The 25,995-nt window shown below is 38.1% G+C and overlaps 1 protein-coding gene across 2 annotated transcripts in view; it reads right to left on the bottom strand.

Moving 5' to 3' along the window:
* Positions 1-911: 911 nt before the first annotated feature.
* Positions 912-25,995, bottom strand: part of CAAP1 (caspase activity and apoptosis inhibitor 1) — a 71,800-nt gene continuing 46,716 nt past the window's right edge. Inside the window, exon 6 of one of the 2 annotated variants that reach the window (XM_055577865.1) lies at positions 912-2,316. In XM_055577865.1, the coding sequence (XP_055433840.1) occupies positions 1,970-2,316 (347 nt within the window). In that variant the 3' untranslated portion in view covers positions 912-1,969. Of the gene's footprint in view, positions 2,317-13,235; positions 13,385-25,995 lie in introns of those variants that run through there. The other variant, XM_055577868.1, reaches the window with a different exon arrangement.

Genomic DNA, 25,995 nt, shown 5'->3' with positions numbered 1-25,995 from the left:
CTGCACAGTGAATACAGCAGGCACACAACTCTTAGTGAAGGTGGTGACTTTAATCAGCTACAAAGCACTCAGACCTCTTTCTCCTCCTCTATGTTCCATCACACAAATGTCATCTACTGCATCTCATAATTAGTAAGTAGCAATAAAGTTTATTCTGCACTACTTTGTTATCATTTTAACTTTTAGTGTAAGTGGAAATAGAAACTGATTTTTTTCATCTTGAAGCAGTAACTACGAGAACTATTTAAATCATACCCATGTTTATCAGCCTAAGAGAAGCATTTCAAATGATACAGGCCTCTGTGCTTCATCACAAAGATTCAGCAAGAAAAAAGAAATGACGGGATTATTTAAAGGCATGTTCAGGAACAACAAAAATGAATTTGTAACTGCTACTCCAGTGTTTCATAGATATTATTTCCATAAGTGAAAAAGAAAGTGAAAGTCACTCAGTCGTGTCTGACTGTGACCCCATGGACTATACAATCCATGGAATCCTCTGGGCCAGAATACTGGAATGGGTAGCCTTTCCCTTCTCCAGTGGATCTTCCCAACCCATGGATCAAACCCAGGTTTTTCACATTGCAGGCAGATTCTTTATCAGCTGAATCACAAGGGAAGTCCAAGAATACTGGAGTGGGTAGCCTATCCCTTCTCCAGCGGATCTTCCTGACCCAGGAATCAAACTCGGGTCTCCAGCGTTGTAGGCAGATTACCAACTGAGCTATCAGGGAAGCCCAAGTACTATTTCCATAAGAGATCCTCTAAAATTTATATATAATTAAGCCAGCTAAAAAGACACAATCCCTCTAAGTTCTTTTGTGTATAAGGAAAATCCTCCCACAACACTAACAGAACATGCCTTACCAATATACTATATTTGTTAGCAAATATAAAACAACAGTTTCAGATTTATATTTAAAAAAAAAAATTTATTTTAAGTTAAGAGTCTCTACCTAAATTTATTCTGGTATCAAACAACTACAATTAGTGATGGGACAAAAAGCATTCATAATTGTGGCAGCATGTTAATCTATTTACAAAAACTATACAAAATTAATTATTACATCCACTTATCAAAACTTCCTGAAATTAAATTCATTTTTGGAAATCTATCAAAAGTCCTCAGATCTAGAATGATAGTCTTAACGATTTTTAATTCATGGAATTATAGCACATAAGATTTTCAAGCAAAAACATCAGATGAAAGCCTGTACAATAAAATAGTCTCCTCTCCTAACTGCCTGGAATGTAAATGAAAATGTGTGCCCTTTTTATCGAAGGAAAAAAACTGAACTAAGAGTTCGACAGTATCAAATACCTGTTAGAATGGTTTGCTGGAATTAAAGTTGGACAATTAATTCGACGCTGTTAAAAAATGCTTTAAGTCCTTATTTTTCCTTTTTTATAAAAAAGCTTTGCTCAGCCACTTTGGATCTCCACCTTGTAACAAAAATGTTGTTCAGTTTTTACTAAGTCCATACCCATAAAAGGCATCTTCAAAATGGCACATATTTTAAAAGTGCATATAAACATAATTCAACTTAAATTGTTAATATACCTAGGAGCAATAATTTAATATTCTATTGCAAAATATAGATAGCCTGAAGGCAACATGATTGGTCAATATTTCATAAACTTTTGGTTTGATGCCAAAATATTTCAAAATAAAGGAAAAAAATACCATGACTCTTTTTAGCTAATGGCTTTTCAGATATTAATTTGCAGATATACTAAATACTCATCTAACAAAGTATCTAGAGTACCCAATGATATGTGTCATGAATTCAAAAAACAACTACATAATACAAAAGTAACAACAATAACATGTATTTTAGACCTAAGATGAGTTTATCTAGTAAGAGTTATATGAGAAATATCAGGTAAGACCCCCAGATAAACTTTAGATACAAAATGATATAGCGTGGCACTGTTCAAACACATCCAATATTCAGACACATTAAATAAACTAGGCTGGCTTTTTTATATCACCAGCTTTCATCAGGGCTTTAATAGCTCTGGCCCTCATTTCAAGTTCGAGCAGCTCCAGCTGTTGTGCGGAAGGCTGAACATCTTCTGGCGGAGGAACAGTCAGGGTGGCGGCTTTGGGCTCCTTTGGACTGGACTCTGCAAGCCCCAGAATCTCGTTCACGCTTTTCTCAATGTCTTTCTCCAGGTCATCTATCTGACCAGCTTCACTCTGGACTGTATTTTCTGGGACCTCAGGAGCAGCTGCTTCTTCATTACAGGGGCCTTCTATGTCGCTGTCATAAGCGTCTGCATTTATACTGAGTACATCGCTATCTTCCCCTTTGCCTGTAACACACACACAGAAAGGGACAGAATCATGTGACCTAAAGGCTCTGAGCAAAATTTCCCTTCTATTTATCATGTAAGGGCTGCTTTGACCTCCCCCACCTCCCACACTGGAGTCCCAAATTCCATAAGCCTCATCCCAAACCCTTTTCCCCTGACTCCTCAACCTTTTTTTTTTACCTGAAGAATCTTAATTTTCTGACCAGGGATCAAATTCAGGCCCTGGCAGTGAAAGCACTGAGTCCTAACCTCTGGACTGCCAGGGAATTCCCCCATCAACTTTGAAAACATCTAATTTAATGTAAATCTTAATTATTTTTCATCCCAATTTACTAGAACATGGAAGCACTGGGAAATGTATACCATCATATGGATGTCCCTGACCAACTTTCCAAATTAAAATGTTGTACCACTTTAGACCACAGTGAAGCCTTGACATTACAAAATGTTGACACCCTTTGGACAGAATACTGCTAATTACTGAAGTAAAATTCCACTCAAAAAGAAGTTTAAAGTACTCTGCCTTATAAACTATAAAAACAGAAAAATATCACCAGTAAGCTGGACACCATGTGCACTGCAGTTATTCCAAAGCTTTTCATATGCTTTTCATATGCTTTTTCAAACACTTTGTTCTAAATCAATAAATTAAAGGAGAATGCCTGAGGCTACTTTCTAAGATAAAATAACTTTCATCAATAGGATTTTAATTAATGAAGTTAGTAAGCCACAATTTTTTAAAAATGCATTTGTTATAAGGCTTCAGTAACTGATGCTAAGAACGTGCACATAAACACGGATTGTAGCTCTCAACCACTATGGTCTTGGACCATTACTAAAGTCCACAAGTTAGTTACAACTTTGAGTGCTCCTCTATACCTCCAATTTATTTATTTTAAATTCCTGATATGTCTTTTAAAAAGAAAGTAATGATCCCCCAATTGTTAGCTTTGTTAATTTTCCTGTGGTAGGGAAAACATTTATAAAACATAGACTGACAGATGGAAAGTTCTGATAATATAAAGTATAAAAATTCTACTCCATGGATTTTAAAGTAAATGATTTACTGACCTTAACTGATTCTCCTATATCCTAATTATTCAAAAACTACTCCCATTCCAAAATTAAAGTAGAAAATGAGCTAACAAATTATGTGTCCACAAATAGAACTTGTAAAAAATTAGTTCCAATTTTTATCATTTAATGCAAAAGAATATTTTATATATCTCTCCAGAGCAAAAAATATTTCCAAATAGCTACAGAAAAAAATGAATATAGCCTTTTGTATAAATAAATAATGCTTTACATCTAAGTATTCTAACATGAGACAGAACAAATTTAAGAAAAAAAGTGCTGCTAAGTTGTTTATAGTCTCAAAGTTAATTTTCATGCCTAACAGGCTTTACTCTAGAATTCTAAATCTGTAGTCACTGATTCTGAGTGAAAATATGCAGCCTGTTTAAAAAATTTTTAAATATAAGCTTTTAGAAAAATGTGATTGTTTTTTCAGGCTAGAAGTTGCTGCCTGATAATGAATGAAGAGCAGAATGTAATGGATGACTGGGGAGAAAGGGAGAGTCTCAAAGTTGGAATACCTGAATTCTAACCCTTACTCTGCTTTTAATCATATAATTTGGGGAAAATCCCTTACCTTCTCAGAGGTTCTCTCCTGTAAAAATTAAGGTAGATTGTCTTAGGATGTCCCAAAAGCCTAATTTTACATAGTAAGCTGTATATACAAAAATATATAAAATGGCAATATTTTAAACTGTTTTCCTTTTTTCTCCCCATAAGATTCAGGTATCACTTATATTTCATTTAATATATCTGTCAGCTGGATAATAATCCAAAAGAATTTCCTACTAGCCAATGAAAGTAGCCAATGAAAAATAAGTAACAAGTCAGTAAATCCTGCTCTACTAAAATTTTTTGACCAAAAACTCTTTATTGGCAACAGTTTTCTAGTGAAAAGAAGTACATTTACAAAGTTCAGGCATTATAATTGAAGTTCACATATTACCTTAGGGATCAATGTATAACTAATCAACAACTATGGAATCTCTTATACATTAAGTCACAAATGTTGAAGCAGCTGCATTTTTACGAAATTAGTTTGCTTTGAATCTAAATAAATGAATGAGTGAAACAGATATTTTCATTAAATAAGTGGAGAATCTATTTTAGTAGATCCTGTAGTTTACATGGCAAATCATCAGCCTATATTTGCTCTCAAAAAAGACTACAGGGATATATGTGAGTATGTAAAAGTATTTGTAAGTGATGGTATATTATGTTCATCCTTTTTTTTTCCCCCTCTTTCAAACACTTCTGAAATGGCTAAGATCTACTGAGCTATATACTGTCACTTAATTCAGATCACTCTTTAAGCCTATTTATATAAGCTACTCAAAAAGCAGCCACAGCTGAAGAGCTCCTCTGCCATAAACTTAAGATCCCCAGAAGGAGGAAATGGCAACCCACTCCAGTCTTCTCGCCTGGGAAATCCCATGGACAGAGGAGCCTTAGTGGGCTATATAGTCCATGGGGTCGCAAAAGAGACACGACTTAATGGACTAAACAACAAGTTCATAAAGTTATCAGCACTAGAGATTCAGGATCAAAATGTTTATACACAAGCTCCCAATGTTTCAAAGGAGAAAAATCTTGATGAAAAACTTTTTTCATTTATATTTTCTATGGGTTTGTTTCAAATGTTTTTAGAGAGCAGAGGTGGAACTTGCTCTACTTTTTTTTTTTTTTAATCAGAAACAGTAGTATACATAGTACTCGAAGAAGAAACAGTCCTCTATGAATTTGCTGTTCTCTGTTTACATTTAAAATTATCGAAATCCAAGTGACTGAGTTCTCTGTAGCACAGTATAAGTAAAAGCATCCCTGAGTCCCATCTGCCCATTATACCCGCACTGTAGAGGCCAAAGCTTTGTAGAATCTGTACTTGAAATAATTCAGCAGAAGTACTTCACTTCACAAATGTGAAAACAAGATAAGTGACTTGTACAATGTAACCTGACAAACTATTTAAAGGTCTAAGATCATACTTTTTTGTTGTTTCACTAGTTCTTAATTTTCTTCATTCTACTGACTTATTTTTAAGATATAGTTTGCAAACATAAGAATACATTTTCAAAGATAATTTACTCTCATCCTCAGTATCAGAAAATTGTAGGGTCTTTTGTTACCAATTATGACCCTCCAATCAGAAGGGGTAAAACTTGTACACTCTTTCTAAAACAGTAACCTTAACCTGCTGCTGCTGCTGCTACTAAGTCGCTTCAGTCGTGTCCAACTCTGAGCGATCCCATAGACAGCCGCCCACCAGGCTCCATCGTCCCTGGGATTCTCCAGGCAAGAACACTGGACTGGGTTGCCATTTCCTTCTCCAATGCATGAAAGTGAAAAGTGAAAGTGAAGTCGCTCAGTCGTGTCCAACTCTTTGCGACCCCATGGACTGCAGCCCACCAGGCTCCTCCATCCATGGGATTTTCCAGGCGAGAGTACTGGAGTGGGGTGCCATTGCCTTCTCCGAACCTTAACCTAATATGCCTTATTCTAAGTCCTCAAAATATCAGTGCAGTCATGGTTCTGTCCTTCTGCACCCCACTCTGCATATGTGAAAGTAAGTGTGTGAGTGTGCATGCGCACACATGCACATCTGTGCACAACTGTGTTCCGGGGAGTGAGTAAATTTTAAGAGAATTCTACAAAGGAGCATTTTCAAGCTTTTACACAGGCTTAGGCGTCTGAGAGTAACAAAACAATCTCAGGGAAATTATTTGTACTCCTCTAAGAGAAATAAAAATAGTTTCAATGTATTCATGATGCTAAAGTAAGATCACTGAAATCCACCAAGAAAAATAAAAGACATAGGGGTTTGAGGTAAAATAATACAAATATAATTTAAGATATTAAGAATTCATACTATTAACTGTTAAAAACATTACTAAAAAAAATGGCTGGGGGAAGAGAGCAAGCATAAAATTAGACCAATTATTGAAGTCATAAAGCAGCAAAATAACTAACTTAGACATGGTACACATATACAACATAATACTGCTCAGCCATAACAAAGAATGAAACAACATTATTTGCAGCAACATGGATAACACCCAAAAAGATGTCCTTTTCATTACAGGGGATTGGAATGCAAAAGTAGGAACTCAAGAAATACCTGGAGTAACAGGCAAATTTGGCCTTGGAGTACAATATGAAGAAGGGAAAAGGCTAATAAGAGTTTTGCCAAGAGAATGCACTGGTCATAGCAAACACCCTCTTCCAACAACACAACAGAAGACTCTACACATGGACATTACCAGATGGTCAACACCGAAATCAGACTGATTATATTCTTTGCAGCCAAAGAGGGAGAAGTTCTATACAGTCAGCAAAAACAAGACCAGGAGCTGACTATGGCACAGACCATGAACTCCTTATGCCAAATTCAGACTTAAATTGAAAAAAGTAGGGAAAACCATTAGACCATTCAGGTATGACCTAAATCAAATCCCTTACAATTATACAGTGGAAGTGACAAATAGATTCAATGGATTAGATCTGATAGACACAGTGCCTGAAGAACTACGGACGAAGATTCATGACATTGTACAGGAGGCAGGGATCAAGACCATCCCCAAGGAAAAGTAATGCAAAAAGGCAAAATGGCTGTCTGAGGAGGCCTTACAAATAGCTGTGAACAGAAAAGAAGCAAAAGGCAAAGGAAAAAAGAAAAGATATAAGCATGTGAATGCAGAGTTCCAAAGAATAGCAAGGAGAGAAATAGCAAGAAGAAAGCCTTCCTCAGTGATCAGTGCAAAGAAATAGAGGAAAACAACAGAATGGAAAAGTCTAAAGATTTCTTCAACAAAATTAGAGATACCAAGGGAACATTTCATACAAAGATGGGCACAATAAAGGACAGAAATAATATGGACCTAACAGAAGCAGAAGATATTATAGAAGAGGTGGCGAGAATATACAGAAGAACTATACAAAAAAGAATTTCACAACCCAGATAATCACGATGGTGTGATCATCAACCTAGAGCCAGACATCCTGGAATGCAAAGTCAAGTGGGCCTTAGAAAGCATCACTATGAACAAAGCTAGTGGAGGTGATGGAATTCCAGTTGAGCTATTTCAAATCCTAAAAGATGATGCTGTGAAAGTGCTGCAGTCAATATGCCAGCAAATTTGGAAAACGCAGCAGTGGCCACAGGACTGGAAAAGGTCAGTTTTCATTCCAATCCCAAAGAAAGGCAATGCCAAAGAATGCTCAAACTACCGCACAATTGCACTCATCTCACACACTAGTAATGCTCAAAGTTATCCAAGACAGGTTTCAACAGTATGTGAACCATGAACTTCCACATATTCAAGCTGCATTTAGAAAAGGCAGAGGAACCAGAGATCAAACTGCCAACATCTGCTGGATCATTAAAAAAGCAAGAGAGTTTCAGAAAAACATCTACTTCTGCTTTATTGACTACACCAAAGCCTTTGACTGTGTGGACCACAACAAACTCTGGAAAATTCTTCAAGAGATGGGAATATCAGACCACCTAACCTGCCTCTTGAGAAATCTGTATGCAAGTCAGGAAGCAACAGTTAGAAGTGGACATGGAACAATAGACTGGTTCCAAATCGCAAAGGAGGACATCAAGGCTGTATATTGTCACCCTGCTTATTTATATATGCAGAATACATCATGAGAAATGCTGGGCTGGAGGAAGCACAAGCTGGAATCAAGATTGCCAGGAGAAATATCAATAACCTCAGATATGCAGAGGACACCACCCTTATGGCAGAAAGTGAGAAAGCCTCTTGATGAAAGTGAAAGAAGAGAGTGAAAAAGTTGGCTTAAAGCTCAACATTCAGAAAATGAAGACCATGGCATCTGGTCCCATCACTTCATGGCAAATAGATGGGAAAACAGTGGAAACAGTGACAGACTATTTTGGGGGGCTCCAAAATCAGTGCAGATGGTGACTGCAGCCATGAAATTAAAAGATGCTTGCTCCTTGGAAGAAAAGTTATGACCAACCTAGATAGCATATTAAAAAACAGAGACATTACTTTACCAACAAAGGTCCATCTAGTCAAAGTATGGTTTTCCAGTAGTCAAATATGGATGGACTATAAAGAAAGTTGGACTACAGTTGGACTATAAAGAAAGCTGCGTGCCAAAGAATTGATGCTTTTGAACTGTGGTGCTGGAGAAGATTCTTGAGAGTCCCTTGGACTGCAAGGAGATCCAACCAGTCCATCCTAAAGGAAATCAGTCCTGAATATTCATTGATGCTGAAGCTGAAGCTCCAATACTTTGGCCACCTGATGTGAAGAACTGAATCATTTGAAAAGACCCTGATGCTGGCAAAGATTGAAGGCAGAAGGAGAAGGGGATGACAGAGGATGAGATGGTTGGATGGCATCACAGACTAATGGACATGAATTTGAGTAAACTCCAGGAGCTGGCGATGGACAGGGAGGCTTGATGTGCTGCAGTCCATGGGGTCGCAGAGTCAGACATGACTGAGTGAATGAACTGAACTGACTGGATGGACCTTAGAGATTATCATACTAAGTGAAGTAAGTCAGAGAGAGAAAGATAAATATCATATAGTATCACTCATGTGTGGAATCTAATTTTTAAAAACAGATACAAATGAACTGACTTACAAAACAGAAAAAGACTTACATACATCAAAACAAGCAGATGGTTACCAAAGGGAAAACTTGGAGGGGAGAGATACATGAGGAGCTTGGAATGAACACACATACACTACCATATATAAGGCAAATAACCAACAAGGACCTACTGTATAGCAGAGGAAACTCTACTCAACATTCAGGGATAACCTAAATGAAAAAAAAATCTAAAAAAGAATGGACATATGTAAATACATATATGCATAATTGAGTCCATCTGCTGTACACCTAACACTAAAACAACTATAAATCCATACACTCCAATACAATTACATTTTTTAAAAATAAAACAAAGTAACTTTAAAATATACACAAAGAGGGACTTCCCTGGTGGTCCAGTGGCTAAAACCCCTCATTCTCAATGCAGGGAACTAGGTTTGATCCCTGGTCAGGGAACTAGATCCTGCATTCTGCAACTAAGACACAGCATGGTCAAATAATAAAAACTGAGATTTGGTGCAGCCAAATAAATAAAAATACTTAAATATATATATATATATATATATATAAAATAAAAATACTTTAAAAATATATAAAAATTAAAATACTTTAAATATATATATATAAACAAACAAGAGACATTACAGAATTAACTACATTAATTCTGCTCCTTTATATAATCTAGTAACATAGGTGGCCCCTAAAATACTAAATAGCATTTAAAGAATTTTAGAGAAAAGCAATATAATTGAAGAAATGAACCAAATAACCTAAGGGAAAGGACAAAAGAGTTTAAGAACTTGGCTAAGCAAAAGTTACAGAAGACAAAGAGTTAAAATATTGATATTTTTCAAGGAAAAAGCAATAAAGAGTTCAAGGACTTATTGAGTATTCATCTCTTATGGTTAATCCCATAGCCAACTACTCACAAATATAAATTCTATTCCATTTTCTTCTGATCTGTGTATGTTCAACTTTTCTTCTGTTTTCCTGCTATCTTCTTTGCTACCAACTTAATTCATACTCTAGTCAAACTCTGTACCAACTCTTTGTGACCCCGTGGACTATACAGTCCATAGAATTCTGTAGGCCAGGAAACTGGAGTGGGTAGCCTTTCCCTTCTCCAGGGGAGCTTCCCAACCCAGGGATCGAAGCCAGGTCTCCCACATTGCAGGCGGATTCTTTACTAATTGAGCTATCAGGGAAGCCTTCAATGGACATGAGTTTAAGCAAACTGTGGGAGATAGTGAAGCACGGGGAAGCCTGGCGTGCTGCAGTCCATAGGGTCACAAAGAATCAGGCAGGACTTTGCAATTAAACAACAACAACACCACAAACATGGGATAAAACCATAAAGGGAAAAATATTTGGCAACTAAATAAAACACCTACCACTCTTTAAATATTTTACTGACAAGGAGAAAAATTACAACTATGAAAAATGCAATCACTTTAAAATTTAAAATTTCAGTATTTTAAAAAGGGAACATACTACATAATAAAAAAAGCTAAAATACAATACTTCTATTTTTATTATCATCTATAACAATTCTCAATGCTTGAGAGCTACAGAGATCCCCTAAGCTAGATAAATGAAAATATTTTATGTTTTAGATTTGCTTTCTGTTACAATAAAAGTTTTAATTACCCAGTGAAAGTAAACAAACATACAAGAGTTTTTAAACATTTTGAGTAATAAAAATTAAAAAGGACTTTTAAATTATGCTGCTGCTAAGTCACTTCAGTCTTGTCCGACTGTTTGCGACCCCATGAATCACAGCACGCCAGGCCTCCCTGTCCATCACCAACTCCCGGAGTTCACACAGACTCACGTTCATCGAGTCAGTGAGCCATCCAGCCGTCTCATCCTCTGTCGTCCCCTTCTCCTCCTGCCCCCAATCCCTCCCAGCATCAGAGTCTTTTCCAATGAGTCAACTCTTCACATGAGGTGGCCAAAGTACTGGGCTTTCAGCTTTAGCATCATTCCTTCCAAAGAAATCCCAGGGCTGATCTCCTTCAGAATGGACTGTTTGGATCTCCTTGCAGTCCAAGGGACTCTCAAGAGTCTTCTCCAACACCACAGTTCAAAAGCATCAATTCTTCAGCACTCAGCTTTCTTCACAGTCCAACTCTCGCATCCATACATGACCACTGGAAAAACCATAGCCTTGACTAGACAGACCTTTGTTGGCAAAGTAATGTCTCTACTTTTGAATATGCTATCTAGGTTGGTCATAACTTTTCTTCCAAGGAGTAAGCGTCTTTTAATTTCATGGCTGCAGTCACCATCTGCAGTGATTTTGGAGCCCCCAAAAATAAAGTCTGACACTGTTTCCACTATTTCCCCCTCTATTTCCCATGAAGTGATGGGACCGGATGCCATGATCTTCATTTTCTGAATGTTGACCTTTAAGCCAACTTTTTCACTCTCCATTTTCACTTTCATCAAGAGGCTTTTTAGTTCCTCTTCACTTTCTGCCATAAGGATGGTGTCCTCTGCATATCTGAGGTTATTGATATTTCTCCCGGCCATCTTGATTCCCACTTGTCCTTCCAGCCCAGCGTTTCTCATGATGTACTCTGCATAGAAGTTAAATAAGCAGGGTGACAATATACAGCCTTGACGTACTCCTTTTCCTATTTGGAACCAGTCTGTTGTTCCATGTCCACTTCTAACTGTTGCTTCCTGACCTGCATATAGGTTTCTTAAGAGGCAGGTCAGGTGGTCTGGGATTCCCATCTCTCTCAGAATTTTCCACAGTTTATTGTGATCCACACAGTCAAAGGCTTTGGCATAGTCAATGAAGCAGAAATAGATGTTTTTCTGGAACTCTTGCTTTTTCGATGATCCAGCGGATGTTGGCAATTTGATCTCTGGTTCCTCTGCCTTTTCTAAAACCAGCTTGATCATCTGGAAGTTCATGGTTCACGTATCGCTGAAGCCTGGCTTGCAGAATTTTGAGCATTACTTTACTAGGGTGTGAGATGAGTGCAACTGTGCGGTAGTTTGAGCATTCTTTGGCATTGCCTTTCTTTGGGATTGGAATGAAAACTGACCTTTTCCAGTCCTGTGGCCACTGCTGAGTTTTCCAAATTTGCTGGCATATTGAGTACAGCACTTTCACAGCATCATCTTTCAGGATTTGAAATAGCTCAACTTGAATTCCATCACCTCCACTAGCTTTGTTCATAGTGATGCTTTCTAAGGCCCACTTGACTTCACATTCCATCACACCATCGTGATTATCTTGGTCTTGAAGATCTTTTTTGTACAGTTCTTCTGTGTATTCTTGCCACCTCTTCTTAATATCTTCTGCTTCTGTTAGGTCCATACCATTTCTGTCCTTTATCGAGCCCATCTTTGTATGAAATGTTCCCTTGGTATCTCTAATTTTCTTGAAGAGATCTCTAGTCTTTCCCATTCTGTTGTTTTCCTCTATTTCTTTGCATTGATCACTGAGGAAGGCTTTCTTATTTCTTCTTGCTATTCTTTGGAACTCTGCATTCAGATGCTTATATCTTTCCTTTTCTCCTTTGCTTTACACCTTGATGAGATCAGATCAGTTGCTCAGTAGTGTCCAACTCTTTGCGACCCCATGAATCACAGCACGCCAGGCCTCCCTGTCCATCACCAACTCCCGGAGTTCACACAGACTCACGTCCATCGAGTCGGTGATGCCATCCAGCCATCTCATCCTCTGTCGTCCCCTTCTCCTCCTGCCCCCAATCCCTCCCAGCATCAGAGTCTTTTCCAATGAGTCAACTCTTTGCATGAGGTGGCCAAAGTACTGGAGTTCCAGCTGTAGCATCATTCCTTCCAAAGAAATCCCAGGACTGATCTCCTTCAGAATGGACTGGTTGGATCTCCTTGCAGTCCAAGGGACTCTCAAGAGTCTTCTCCAACACCACAGTTCAAAAGCATCAATTCTTCGGCGCTCAGCCTTCTTCACAGTCCAACTCTCACATCCATACATGACCACAGGAAAAACCATAGCCTTGACTAGACGAACCTTTGTTGGCAAAATAATGTCTCTGCTTTTGAACATGCTATCTAGGTTGGTCGTAACTTTCCTTTCAAGGAGTAAGCGTCTTTTAATTTCATGGCTGCAGTCACCATCTGCAGTGATTTTGGAGCCCCCAAAAATAAAGTCTGACACTGTTTCCACTGTTTCCCCATCTATTTCCCATGAAGTGATGGGGCCGGATGCCATGATCTTTGTTTTATGAATGTTGAGCTTTAAGCCAACTTTTTCACTCTCCACTTTTACTTTCATCAAGAGGCTTTGTAGTTCCTCTTCACTTTCTGCCATAAGGGTGGTGTCATCTGCATATCTGAGGTGATATTTCTCCCGGCAATCTTGATTCCAGCTTGTGTTTCTTCCAGTCCAGCGTTTCTCATGATGTACTCTGCATGTAAGTTAAATAAACAGGGTAGGTTCAAGAAATCAAGCACATTCTTAACAGCCATTGTGGAGAACAGATTCCAAAGGCTACAATGTGCTCACAAAAAATGGAAGAACTATATACTGTGTGCCTTAAGGATACAACATTGCTTCTAAATATTCCTGTTAAAAAAACTGAACATGAATCTGATTCAAGACTCTATTTCTAATTACCTATTTACAGAAAAACAATGTTAAATGAAACACTGAGATGCAATCAGCAAATTCAAATGGAGAAACTCTAACTCCCTATTCTTCAAGAAATAAACTGCAGAGAGAGGGAGAAAAGGGGGAGCATACAGATTAAAAAGAGGCGGAATATTATCCAATTGCAATGTAGAGACCTTATTTGGATACTGTATCTTACATAGTTTGTGTACCTATGTCTGATTCATATTGATGTTTGGCAGAAACCAACAAAATTCTGTAAAACAATTATCCTTCAATTAAAAAATAAATAAAATTTTAAAAGAATAAGGATAAAATAAAGATAACTTCAAATTATTAAAAAATAAATTTAAAATTAAAAATACTATAAGACAATCAGAGAAATTTGAACTGTGGCTATCTCAAGATTAAAATTACATTATTACTGTTCTGTAACCCCTAATGAAATAATGGGAAAAGACAATACTAAATAGCTACTAAAACCATTAATGGAGCTTTCCTGGTAGCTCAGCTGGTTAAGAACCTGCCTGCAATACATGAGACCTCGGTTCAATCCCTGGGTTGGGAAGATACCTGGAGGAGGGCATGGCAATTCACTCCAGTATTCTTGCCTGGAGAATCCCCATGGACAGAGGAGCCTGGTGGGCTACAGTCCACGGGGTTGCAAAGAGTCAGACACGACTGAGTGACTAAGTACAGCACAAAACCATTAATGCAAGGCTGATAACACCTGACCCAACAGGTCGATCTTAATATCACAATATCCACCAATGAACAACTAGGTTAAATTTGAACACTTTCTGAATATTATCTGATATCTAAGAAATGCTACTTTTTAAGGTATTCTGATTATGTTTAAAAACTGAGCTCTTATCTTTAAGAGATACACTGTTATTAAAATATTTACAAATGAACTGAAAAAATACAGGATTTGCTTTAAAATAATATAGCAGGTAGGAAGCAGGTAGGAATATGGATGAAAAAAGATTGTACACTGCAGATAAATTACTGAAGATGCAGCTGAGTATATGGGAGTTAAAATTCCCACTTTATTTTCTATTTATGCTTGAAAATTTCTAAAAAAGGTTTTTAAGTTAATTCTTATTTAGGAACCAAACATCAGGTTTTAAAATATATTTTTTTCAGTCACTAAGTCATGTGTGTGTGTATATATTTTCGGAGAAGAAAATGAGAGTACTGAAATCCAATATTCCTATCAAGCAAACAGAGTTGATTATTAGAAGGGTTAAACTATTTTACTTTGTTTTCTCTTTTAATAAGTTTTTCTCATCTGATTTTAAGTTATTCATGTTTAGTGGTTATGCCATTTAGAACAACACATTTTACCAGCCTTCCCTCTAGAATCTTAACTCTCCAAGGCCTCTGGCATTATCAATCTGCTGGAATCTCATTAGTAACAAAGCCGATGATATATTGGACAGCAGTGTTGTGCCTCCATGGATTTCCTTCTTTTCTTAGACTACAGATAACTTTGGTTTTTAAAAAATTTTAAGTTATAAAGAACACATTTTAAATATATTCTAACTGTAGAAAGTCAGCTTGATAACTGTTAACATTTTTAGTGAGCTTCAGCCTTTTCAAGAAGCCAAAATGTTTCTTTCTGAAAAAGAAACAAAATTGTTTTTACTATGTAAGAATAATCTTTTCAGAGCTTTCATCCTTCTCTTAGCAAAACCAACAGACTCATGCAGTGTTTTAAACTACTGAATTAAGTTTAACTGCATCATGTTAACCATGATATTCAAAATTAATCAATTATTTTCATAAAGAAGAAAATGCAAATAATTTAGTACAGAAAAACTGTCTAGTATTCTACCAAACCCCTTGAACTGTCCATTCAACTTCTGGATAAGTGACTGTCTAATAGCCTGTAAACCTAACTTTTAAGAACCACAAATCCAGTCTTCAAGAAAGAAAGGATATACATATACTTACAGTTGATTCACCCTGTTGTACAGCAAACACCAACACAACATTGTAAAGCAATTATCCTCCAATTAAAAATAAATTAAAAAAATAATAGAACCACAATCCAGAGATTACTCCAAGAATCAATAAATATCCATTCAGCATCTATCACATATGAGCTGTAAAGGCCACAGAAGCAGGCTTTACAAAATGCCACAGGTAGTGCATGTGTGGCAGGATTTAAGACACAAGTTTTGCCTTCATGGTGCTTGTATATGCTTAAAATATGAATATCACACTTTAAAGCGATAAATTGTGCAATATGAAGTATAACAGAATTTCAGAGTACATAAGGCAATGGGAAACGTCAAGGAGCTCTTACAGGCATGTATTATGAAGTAGGTCTTAAAACCTACTATGGACAGGGGAGGAACTCCAAGTGTGAGGGACAGGGTGGACAAAGATATAAAGTATTAGATCTAAACTCAGTACATGCTGAGTCTAACAGAATAAAATGCACATATGGGACTACAGAAACGGGCAGTATTCAAAAAATTATTGTCTCTGAAGACATCACCAATCCAGGACAAAATGCACAATAGGGACCTCTTGCCAGCCTTTTACGACGGATCAGGTAGTGGTTATTTTGGGGGTGCACTGGAGTATAATAACAGGCTAATGGAAGAGATGCCTATCTTTCCTCTAGTAATCTAAAAGTAAGTAGGAAGAACATATTTTTAAATATGATTCATTATTTCTCCTACCATTTGATTAAATAGACTTCTAATAGAATAAAAGTTTGATCTCAAAATCTAGGAAGAAATTATGGAAACATAGAAAAGGGTTAAAAATGAAGACAGAATAGCATATTTCCAAGTACCGATGCTTAAACTCAGGCAACTGTTCACCCCCAAAATTTGTTGGAACTTACTAATTTAAAAGGGCATCACACTCAAATATTCTCTGCTAGTAACATCTCAGTGCTTTACAAGCTGCCTATCCAAGGAAGGTATGCTCAAACTCATCATTTATTCACAATCTGCTGTGTGCACAGCACTGCTTTAGTATGTTTAAATTGTTTAGTTTGTTAAAGTTTAGAAAGAGATACTAAAAACTTGATTCTAATTTTAGATAACATAAAGTTATCTTTTACATGTGCTTCCCTGGTGGCTCATCTGGTAGAGAATCTGCCTGCAACGCTGGGAGACCTGGATTCAATCCCTGGGTTGGGAAGATCCCCTGGAGAAGGGAACAGCTAGTATTCTGGCTTGGAGAATTCCATGGACTGTATAGTCCATGGGGTCTCAAAGAGTCAGACACAACTAAGCAAAATATTGATTCTAATTTTAGATAATGTAAAGGCATCTATTATATATATAGTCATGTAGAAAGCAGCCAATCATTATCAGTATGGCAAAAAAAAGTGGTAGTGTATTTCATAAAAAAAAAAAAGAAATCCTACCCTAAAACTAAAAACACTTTCATTAAAGAAGTACGAAAAATAACAAACCTGTCAGTTTCACCCTTATTCTTTCCATAAAGTAAGTAGTGAGAGTATTTGGAAAAATAACTCTGGTACTGAAGGTGGAAAATGTAGTACAAAGTGCCCTGTATGTTTTCAGAATGGTTGGAGAAAAGGTATAATCTCATGGGGAAGGATAGTTAAAGAGTTTAAAAAGATGCTAAAGAATAAACTTTATCCAAACATTAATTATCCAAATGAGGAAATATCCAAAGCAATACAAGCTACAGAAGAATTTCCACTCTTCCCATTGCCTGAAAAAGTTTCCTGGAGGAGGCTCAGAAAAGCAGGGGAAAGTAGAGCTGAGGTTTCTGCAGAGAAGGAACTCTCTAAAATATGGGATTCCTATAAAATAAAATAAAAATAAATAAATAAATAAAAATAAAATATGGGATTCCAGCCCACATTTAAAAATTTTTAAGGGGAACAAGATGGCGGAGGAGTAGGTGGACACGGAGTACATCTCTCTTCAGGGATACATCAGGAATACACCTTCAGACACAGAAGTGCATGCAGAACACCAGCTGAGAACGGACAGAAGTACCTGACCAGTGGAAAAGAATATATAGAACTACACAAAACTCAGTAGGACAAAGGAACTAGGGGGAAAAACAGGAGTGTTAGTAGGACTGGACCTGCCCTCGGCTGGTGGGGTACTGAAGCAGGGGTCCTATCCCCACATCGGGACAATTGTCTGAGTTAGAGGAGAAACATTTAAGGCTGAGACTGAAACAGCTGACCTGTGGCAGCCTAAACGGAATGAGAATCAGACAGTCCTTGCCACAGCCATACATATCCCAGACAGGGACACAGGTCCCCTGGAAGGTGCAGGGGCTGGCAGCTGGAGTTTAGAGACTGTGGAGCAATCCCAAGGCGAGGGCTGCAGCTGACTGTGCAGAGACGGATAGAGGGGATGTGAGGGAGGAGCCTGTGGTGGGAAATGACTGTGGAGGTAAGCCAGGCAGCCATGGAAGCAAGGCGATACTGCTGAGCCATCACCAAAGGCTCTCCCGCCCCACACACCAGCATCGGCAGCTGAAGGAGAGAAAGGCTGGCCCATCAAACACCTGAGGCACTGAACTACAGGGTAGGACCCCACCTAGGGTGCCCCTTTAAGTGTCTGATGTGCCGTTCTACAGAGCAGGACCTCAGCCAGTGGGGGGTCCTTCTATGTGCCTGACACGCCAAACAACAGAGAAGGACTCCAGGCAAGGGAGCCCTCTAAGTGCCTGAACGGGTGGAGCAATGGAAAAAGACTGGCCAAAGAGGCCTTCTGATTACCAGCTACAAAAGGCTTGAAAAAAGACTCTGATAGGGCCATAACTCCTGCAGTAGATGCAGTCCATGTCCCTGCACACTTGGCATGGCCAGGGTCCCCGCAAGCCAAGCAGCTGCGCCACCTTCACGCTCAACTCTCACTGGGACAGATCTGTCACAGGCAAAAAAAGTCTTGCATCTATGTGCACAGGGTCGCTTCGGTCATGTCCAACACTTTGCGACCCTGTCGACTGTGGCCTGCCAGGCTTCTCTGTCGGGGGGTTCTCCAGGCAAGAATACTGGAGTGTATTGGCCAATACTGGTTGTCATATCCTTCAAGAGCACTATATTTCCTGCTGCCCTAGCCGACAACTCCCGAGTACCTGCTGCTGCCAGAACCCCTGTGACCCAAGCAGCTGCATCACCTCCACACCTGGCCCTCACAGGAGCAAACCCAAGTCCTTGAGGGCAGCCTCAGGAGCAAACCCCAGTGGACAACCCACATGCAGAGGTGGAAATAAAACCACAATTGAAACCCAGGGGCAGTGTGTCTAAGGAAGAAGACCCAAAACCTTCCCACCAGCTGTATAAGCTGCAGATTAAATCCACATGATCAACTAGGCAGACTCTCTATAAATATATAAAAGGACATTGAGAACTCCCACAAAAAAAAAATGCGCTAGTTCTGTTAGCTGTGGACACTGGAGGCAAGAACACACAGGAGTAGGACCAGATTAGAATCTGAGCTGCCCCCACAGCAGGTCCAGAGATAGCATAGTGTTGGAGGGCATCCTATGGAGGTAAGGTGGACTGTGACTCCCAGCGAGGGAAAGGACTCTGACAGCAGCGACTCAAGAAAAACATTTATTATTGTTATGTTTTGACTTGTTCTGTAGATTCTTCTGTATTTTTTTGTTTTATTTTTCCCCCTCTGTTGCAACTGTTGATTTTACTGGCAATATGAAATCTAATTAAGCCTTTGATCTTTTTTTTCCCCTCACATTTTTTATAGTTCTAATAAACCTCTTCCTCTATGTTGGTCTTTTGCAGTTCTGTGGAGGTTTTTTCTTTTCTTTTCTGTTTTTTAATTTTAATTTTTTAAACCTATTTTTTCTACATTTATTCCTTTGTTTGCTTTTCCTACTGTTCTTTTCCCCTTGCAGTTAATCTTTAATGTATATAAATCTTCTTTATCTACCTCTATTTAACTCTGCATATCTATTCTTTCTTTCCTTCCTTTCCTCACAACATATTTGTTAGTTTTATTTTCGTTGCTCTATTCTCCAATTAGCACCTTGCTTTAGTTTTGTTTTCCAATTTGTGTTTTAGTTTTGTTCTTTTTTTAATTTATTTTAATTGGAGGCTAATTACAATATTGTAGTGGTTTTTGCCATACATTGACATGAATCAGCCATGGGTATACATGTGCCCCCGTCCTGAGTGCCCTGTCTCATGCATCAAACCTGGACTGGTGATCTATTTCACATATGATATTATACATGTTTCAATGCCATTCTCCCAAATCATCCCACCCTCTCACTCTCCCACAAAGTCCAAAAGACTGTTCTAAACATCTGTGTCTCTTTTGCTGTCTCACATACAGGGTTATCGTTACCATCTTTCTAAATTCCATAAAAGGCAGAGGAACCAGAGATCAAATTGCCAACATCCACTGGATCATTGAAAAAGCAAGAGAGTTCCAGAAAAGCATCTATTTCTGCTTTATTGATTATGCCAAAGCCTTTGACTGTGAGGATCACAATAAACTGTGGAAAATTCTGAAAGAGCTGGGAATACCAGACCACCTGACCTGCCTCTTGAGAAATTTGTATGCAGGTCAGGAAGCAACAGTTAGAACTGGACATGGAACAACAGACTGGTTCCAAATAGGAAAAAGAGTTCGTCAAGGCTGTATATTGTCACCCTGTTTATTTAACTTATATGCAGAGTACATCATGAGAAATGCTGGGCTGGAAGAAACACAAACTGGAATCAAGATTGCCGGGAGAAATATCAATCACCTCAGATATGCAGATGACACCACCCTTATGGCAGAAAGTGAAGAGGAACTACAAAGCCTCTTGATGAAAGTGAAAGTGGAGAGTGAAAAGGTTGGCTTAAAGCTCAACATTCAGAAAACTAAGATCATGGCATCCAGTCCCACCACTTCATGGGAAATAGAGGGGGAAACAGTGGAAACAGTGCCAGACTTTATTTTTGGGGGCTCCAAAATCACTGCAGATGGTGACTGCAGCCATGAAATTAAAAGACGCTTACTCCTTGGAATGAAAGTTATGACCAACCTAGATAGCATATTCAAAAGCAGAGACATTACTTTGCCAACAAAGGTTCGTCTAGTCAAGGCTATGGTTTTTCCTGTGGTCATGTATGGATGTGAGAGTTGGACTGTGAAGAAGGCTGAGCGCCGAAGAATTGATGCTTTTGAACTGTGGTGTTGGAGAAGACTCTTGAGAGTCCCTTGGACTGCAAGGAGATCCAACCAGTCCATTCTGAAGGAGATCAGTCCTGGGATTTCTTTGGAAGGAATGATGCTAAAGCTGAAACTCCAGTACTTTGGCCACCTCATGCGAAGAGTTGACTCATTGGAAAAGACTCTGATGCTGGGAGGGATTGGGGTCAGGAGGAGAAGGGGACGACAGAGGATGAGATGGCTGGATGGCATCACAGTCTCGATGGACATGAGTTTGAGTGAACTCCAGGAGTTGGTGATGGACAGGGAGGCCTGGCGTGCTACAATTCATGAGGTCGCAAAGAGTCGAATACGACTGAGCGACTGATCTGATCTGATGTGTTAGTATACTGTATTAGTGTTTTTCTTTCTGGCTTACTTCACTCTGTATAATAGGCTCCAGTTTCATCTACCTCATTAGAACTGATTCAAATGTATTCTTTTTAATGGGCTGAGTAATACTCCATTGTGTATATGTACCACAGCTTTTTTATCCATTCGTCTGCTGATGGACATCTAGGTTGCTTCCATGTTCTGGCTATTATAAACAGTGCTGTGATGAACACTGGGGTACATGTGTCTCTTTCAATTCTGGTTACCTCGTGTGTATGCCCAGAAGTGGGATTGCTGGGTCATAAGGCAGATCTATTTCCAGTTTTTTAAGGAATCTCCACACTGTTCTCCATAGTGGCTGTACTAGTTTGCATCCCCACCAACAGTGTAACAGGGTTCCTTTTCTCCACACCCTCTCCAGCATTTTATTGCTTGTAGACTTTTGGATAGCAGCCATTCTGACTGGTGTGAGATGGTACCTCATTGTGGTTTTGATTTGCATTTCTCTGATAATGAGTGATGTTGAGCATCTTTTCATGTGTTTGTTAGCCATCTGTATGTCTTCTTTGGGGAAATGTCTGTTTAGTTCTTTGGCCCATTTTTTGATTGGGTCATTTATTTTTCTGGCATTGAGCTGTGTGAGCTGCTTGTATATTTTTGAGATCAATTCTTTGTCAGTTGCTTCTTTTGCTATTATTTTCTCCCATTCTGAAGGCTGTCTTTTCACCTTACTTATAGTTTCCTTCGTTGTGCAAAAGCTTTTAAGTTTAATTAGGTCCCACTTGTTTATTTTTGCTTTTATTTCCATTACTCTGGGAGGTGGGTCAAAGAGGATCCTCCTGTGGTTTATGTCAGAGAGTGTTTTGCCTATGTTCTCCTCTAGGAGTTTTATAGTTTCTGGTCTTATGCTTAGATCTTTAATCCATTTTGAGTTTATTTTTGTGTATGGTGTTAGAAAGTGTTCTAGTGTCATTCTTTTACAAGTGGTTGACCAGTTTTCCCAGCACCACTTGTTAAAGAGATTGTCTTTTCTTCATTGTATATTCTTGTCTTCTTTGTCGAAGATAAAGTGTCCATAGGTGCATAGATTTATCTCTGGGCTTTCTATTTTGTTCCATTGATCTATATTTCTGTTTTTGTGCCAGTACCATACTGTCTTGATGACTGCAGCTTTGTAGTAGAGCCTGAAGTCAGGCAGGTTGATTCCTCCAGTTCCATTCTTCTTTCTCAAGATTGCTTTGGCTATTCCAGGTTTTTTGTATTTCCATACAAATTGTGAAATTATTTCTTCTAGTTCTCTAAAAAAAAATCATGTTGGTAGCTTGATAGGGATTGCATTGAATCTATAGATTGCTTTGGGTAGTATACTCATTTTCACTATATTGATTCTACCGCTCCATGAACACAGTATATTTCTCCATCTATTTGTGTCATCTTTGATTTCTTTCATCAGTGTTTTATAGTTTTATATATATAGGTCTTCTGTTTCTTTGGTAGATTTATTCCTATGTATTTTATTCTTTTCATTGCAATCATGAATGGAATTGTTTCCTTAATTTCTCTTTCTGTTTTCTCATTGTTAGTGTATAGGAATACAAGGGACTTCTGTGTGTTAATTTTATATCCTGCAACTTTACTATATTCATTGATTAGCTCTAATAATTTTCTGGTGGTGTCTTTAGGGTTTTCTATGTATAGGATCATGTCATCTGCAAACAGGGAGAGTTTTACTTCTTTTCATTCTGGATACCTTTTATTTCTTTTTCTTCTCTGATTGCTGTGGCTAAAACTTCTAAAACTATGTTGAAGAGTAATGGTGAGAGTGGGCACCCTTGTTTTCTTCCTGACTTCCTGAAAGGCTTTCAATTTTTCACCATTAAGGATAATGTTTGCTGGGGTGTTATCATATATGGCTTTTATTATGTTGAGGTACATCCCTTCTATGCCTGCTTTCTGGGGGGTTTATCATAAATGGATGTTGAATTTTGTCAAAGGCTTTATCTGCATCTATTGAGATAACCATATGATTTTTATCTTTCAATTAGTTCATGTGGTGAACACATTGATTGACTTGCAAATATTGAAGAATCCTTGCAACCCTGGGATAAAGCCCACTTGGTCATAATGTATGATCTTTTTAATATGTTGTTAGATTCTGTTTGCTAGAATTTTGTTGAGGTTTTTCGCATCTATGTTCATCAGTGATACTGGACTATAGTTTTCTTTTTCTGTGGCATCTTTGTCTGGTTCTGGTATTAGGGTGATGGTGGCCTCACAGAATGAGTTTGGCAGTTTACTTTCCTCTACAATTTTCTGGAAGAGTTTGAGTAAGATAGGTGTTAGCTCTTCTCTAAATTTTTGGTAGAATTCAACTATGAAGCCATCTGGTCCTGGGCTTTTGTTTGTTGGAAGATTTTTGATAACAGTTTTGATTTCTGTGCTTGTGATGGGACTGTTCACATTTTCTCTTTCTTCTTCAGTTTTGGAAGGTTATACTTTTCTAAGAATTTGTCCATTTCTTCCAAATTGTCCATTTTACTGTCATACAGTTGCTGACAGTAGTCTCTTATGATCCTTTGTATTTCTGTGTTGTCTGTTGTGATTTCTCCATTTTCATTTCTAATTTCATTGACGATTCTTCTCCCTTTTTTTCCTGATGAGTCTGGCTAAAGGTTTGTCAATTTTATCTTCTCAAAGAAACAGCTTTTAGTTTTGTTGATTTTTGCTATAGTCTCCTTTGTTTTTATTTCTGCCCTAATTTTTCTTTCTTTCTTTCTTTCCACTAACCCTGGGGTTCTTCATTTATTCTTTCTCTGGTTGCTTTAGGTTTAAAGTGAGGTTATTTATTTGATTTTTCTCTTGTTTCTTGAGGTAAGCTTGTATTGCTATGAACCTTCCCCCTAGCACTGCTTTTTACTGAATCCCATAGGTTTGGGGTTGTAGCGTTTTCATTTTGTTTCTATGCATATTTTCATTTCTTTTTTGATTTCTTCTGTGATTTACTGGTTACTGAGAAGTGTGCTGTTTAGCCTCCATATGTTTGTATTTTTAATACTTTTCTTCCTGTAGTTGGCATCTAATCTTACCAGATTTTGATCAGAAAAGATGCTTAAAATGATTTCCATTTTTTTGAATTTACCAAGGCTAGATTTATGGCCATGGATGGGATCTATCCTGGAGAATGTCCGTGTACACTTGAGAAAATGGTGAAATTCATTGTTTTGGGGTGAAATGTCCTATAGATATCAATTAGGTCTAACTTGTCCATTGTATCAATTAAAGTTTGTATTTCCTTGCTAATTTTCCATTTAGTCGATCTATCCATAGGTGTGAGTGGAGTATTAAAGTCTCTCAATATAATTGTGTTACTGTTAATTTCCCTTTTCATACTTGTTACCATTTGCCTTACATATTATGGTGCTATGTTGGATGCATATATATTTATAATTGCTATATCTTCTTGGATTGATCCTTTGATCATTATGTAGTGTCCTTCTTTGTCTCTTTTCTCGGTCTTTATTTCAAAGTCTGTCTTATCTGATATGAGTATTGCTACTTCTTTTGGTCTCCATTTGCATGAAATATCTTTTTCCAACCCTTCACTTTCAGTCTGTATGTGTCCCTTGTTTTGAGGTGGGTCTCTTCTAGACAGTATAATAGGGATCTTGTTTTTGTATCCACTCAGCCAGTCTTTTCTTTTGGTTGGGGCATTCAACTCATTTACATTTAAGGTAACTATTGGTAAGTATGATCCCGCTGCCATTTACTCTGTTGTTTCGGGAAACCTTTTATGTGTTTCCTGCCTAGAGAAGATCCTTTAGCATTTGTTGAAGAGCTGGTTTGGTGGTGCTGAATTCTCTCAGCTTTTGCTTGTCTGTAAAGCTTTTGATTTTTCCTTCACATCTGAATGAGATCCTTGCAGGGTATAGTAATCTCGGTTGTAGGTTTTTCAGTTTCATCACAGAAACTGAAGAGTTTCTACTGAAAGATCAGCTGTTATCTTTATGGGAATCCCCTTGTGTATTACTTGTTGCTTTTCCCTTGCTGCTTTTAATATTTGCTCTGTGTTTGACCTTCATTAATTTGATTAATATGTGTCTTGGGGTGTTTCGCCTTGGGTTTATCCTGTTTGGGACTCTCTGGGTTTCTTGGACTTGTGTGGCTATTTCCTTCCCCATTTTAGGGAAGTTTTCAACTGTTATACCCTCAAGTATCTTCTCACGCCCTTTCTGTCTTCTTCTTCTGGGACTCCTATGATTCGAATGTTGGGGTGTTTAACATCGTCCCAGAGGTCTCTGAGGTTGTCCTCATTTAATTCTTTTTTCTTTTCCCCTCTCTGCTTCATTTCTTTCCAACATTCTATCTTCCACCTCACTTATCCTGTCTCCTGCCTCAGTTATTCTACTGTTGGTTCCCTCCAGAGTGTTTTTGATCTGAGTTATTGCATTATTCATTATATATTGACTTTTTTATTTCTTCTAGGTCCTTGTTAAACATTTCTTGCATCTTCTCAATCCTTGTCTCTAGTCTATTTATCCGTAACTCCATTTTGTTTTCAACATTTTGGATCATCCTTACTATCATTATTCTGAATTCTTTTCCAGGTAGACTCCTTATCTCCTCCTCTTGTTTCGTTCGGTGGGCATTTATCAAGTTCCTTTACCTGCTGAATATTTCTGTGCCTTTTCATTTAGATTGCTGTGTTTGGGGGTGACCTTTTTGTAGGCTGGAAATTTGTGGTTTCTCTTTATTGTGGAGGTTGTTCTTTGTGGGTGGGGTTCGACGAGTGGCTTGTCAAGGTTTCCTGGTTAGGGAAGCTTGTGTCTGTGTTCTGGTGGGTGGAGCTGGATCTCTTTTCTCTGGAGTGCAATGAAGTGTCCAGTAGTGAGTTCTGGGG

This window comes from Bubalus kerabau, chromosome 4 (assembly GCF_029407905.1).
Source record: "Bubalus kerabau isolate K-KA32 ecotype Philippines breed swamp buffalo chromosome 4, PCC_UOA_SB_1v2, whole genome shotgun sequence".
In the NCBI taxonomy this organism is placed as follows: domain Eukaryota; kingdom Metazoa; phylum Chordata; class Mammalia; order Artiodactyla; family Bovidae; genus Bubalus; species Bubalus kerabau.
Note: the sequence above shows the minus strand (reverse complement) of the source record. Positions and strands in the feature narration are given on the sequence as shown.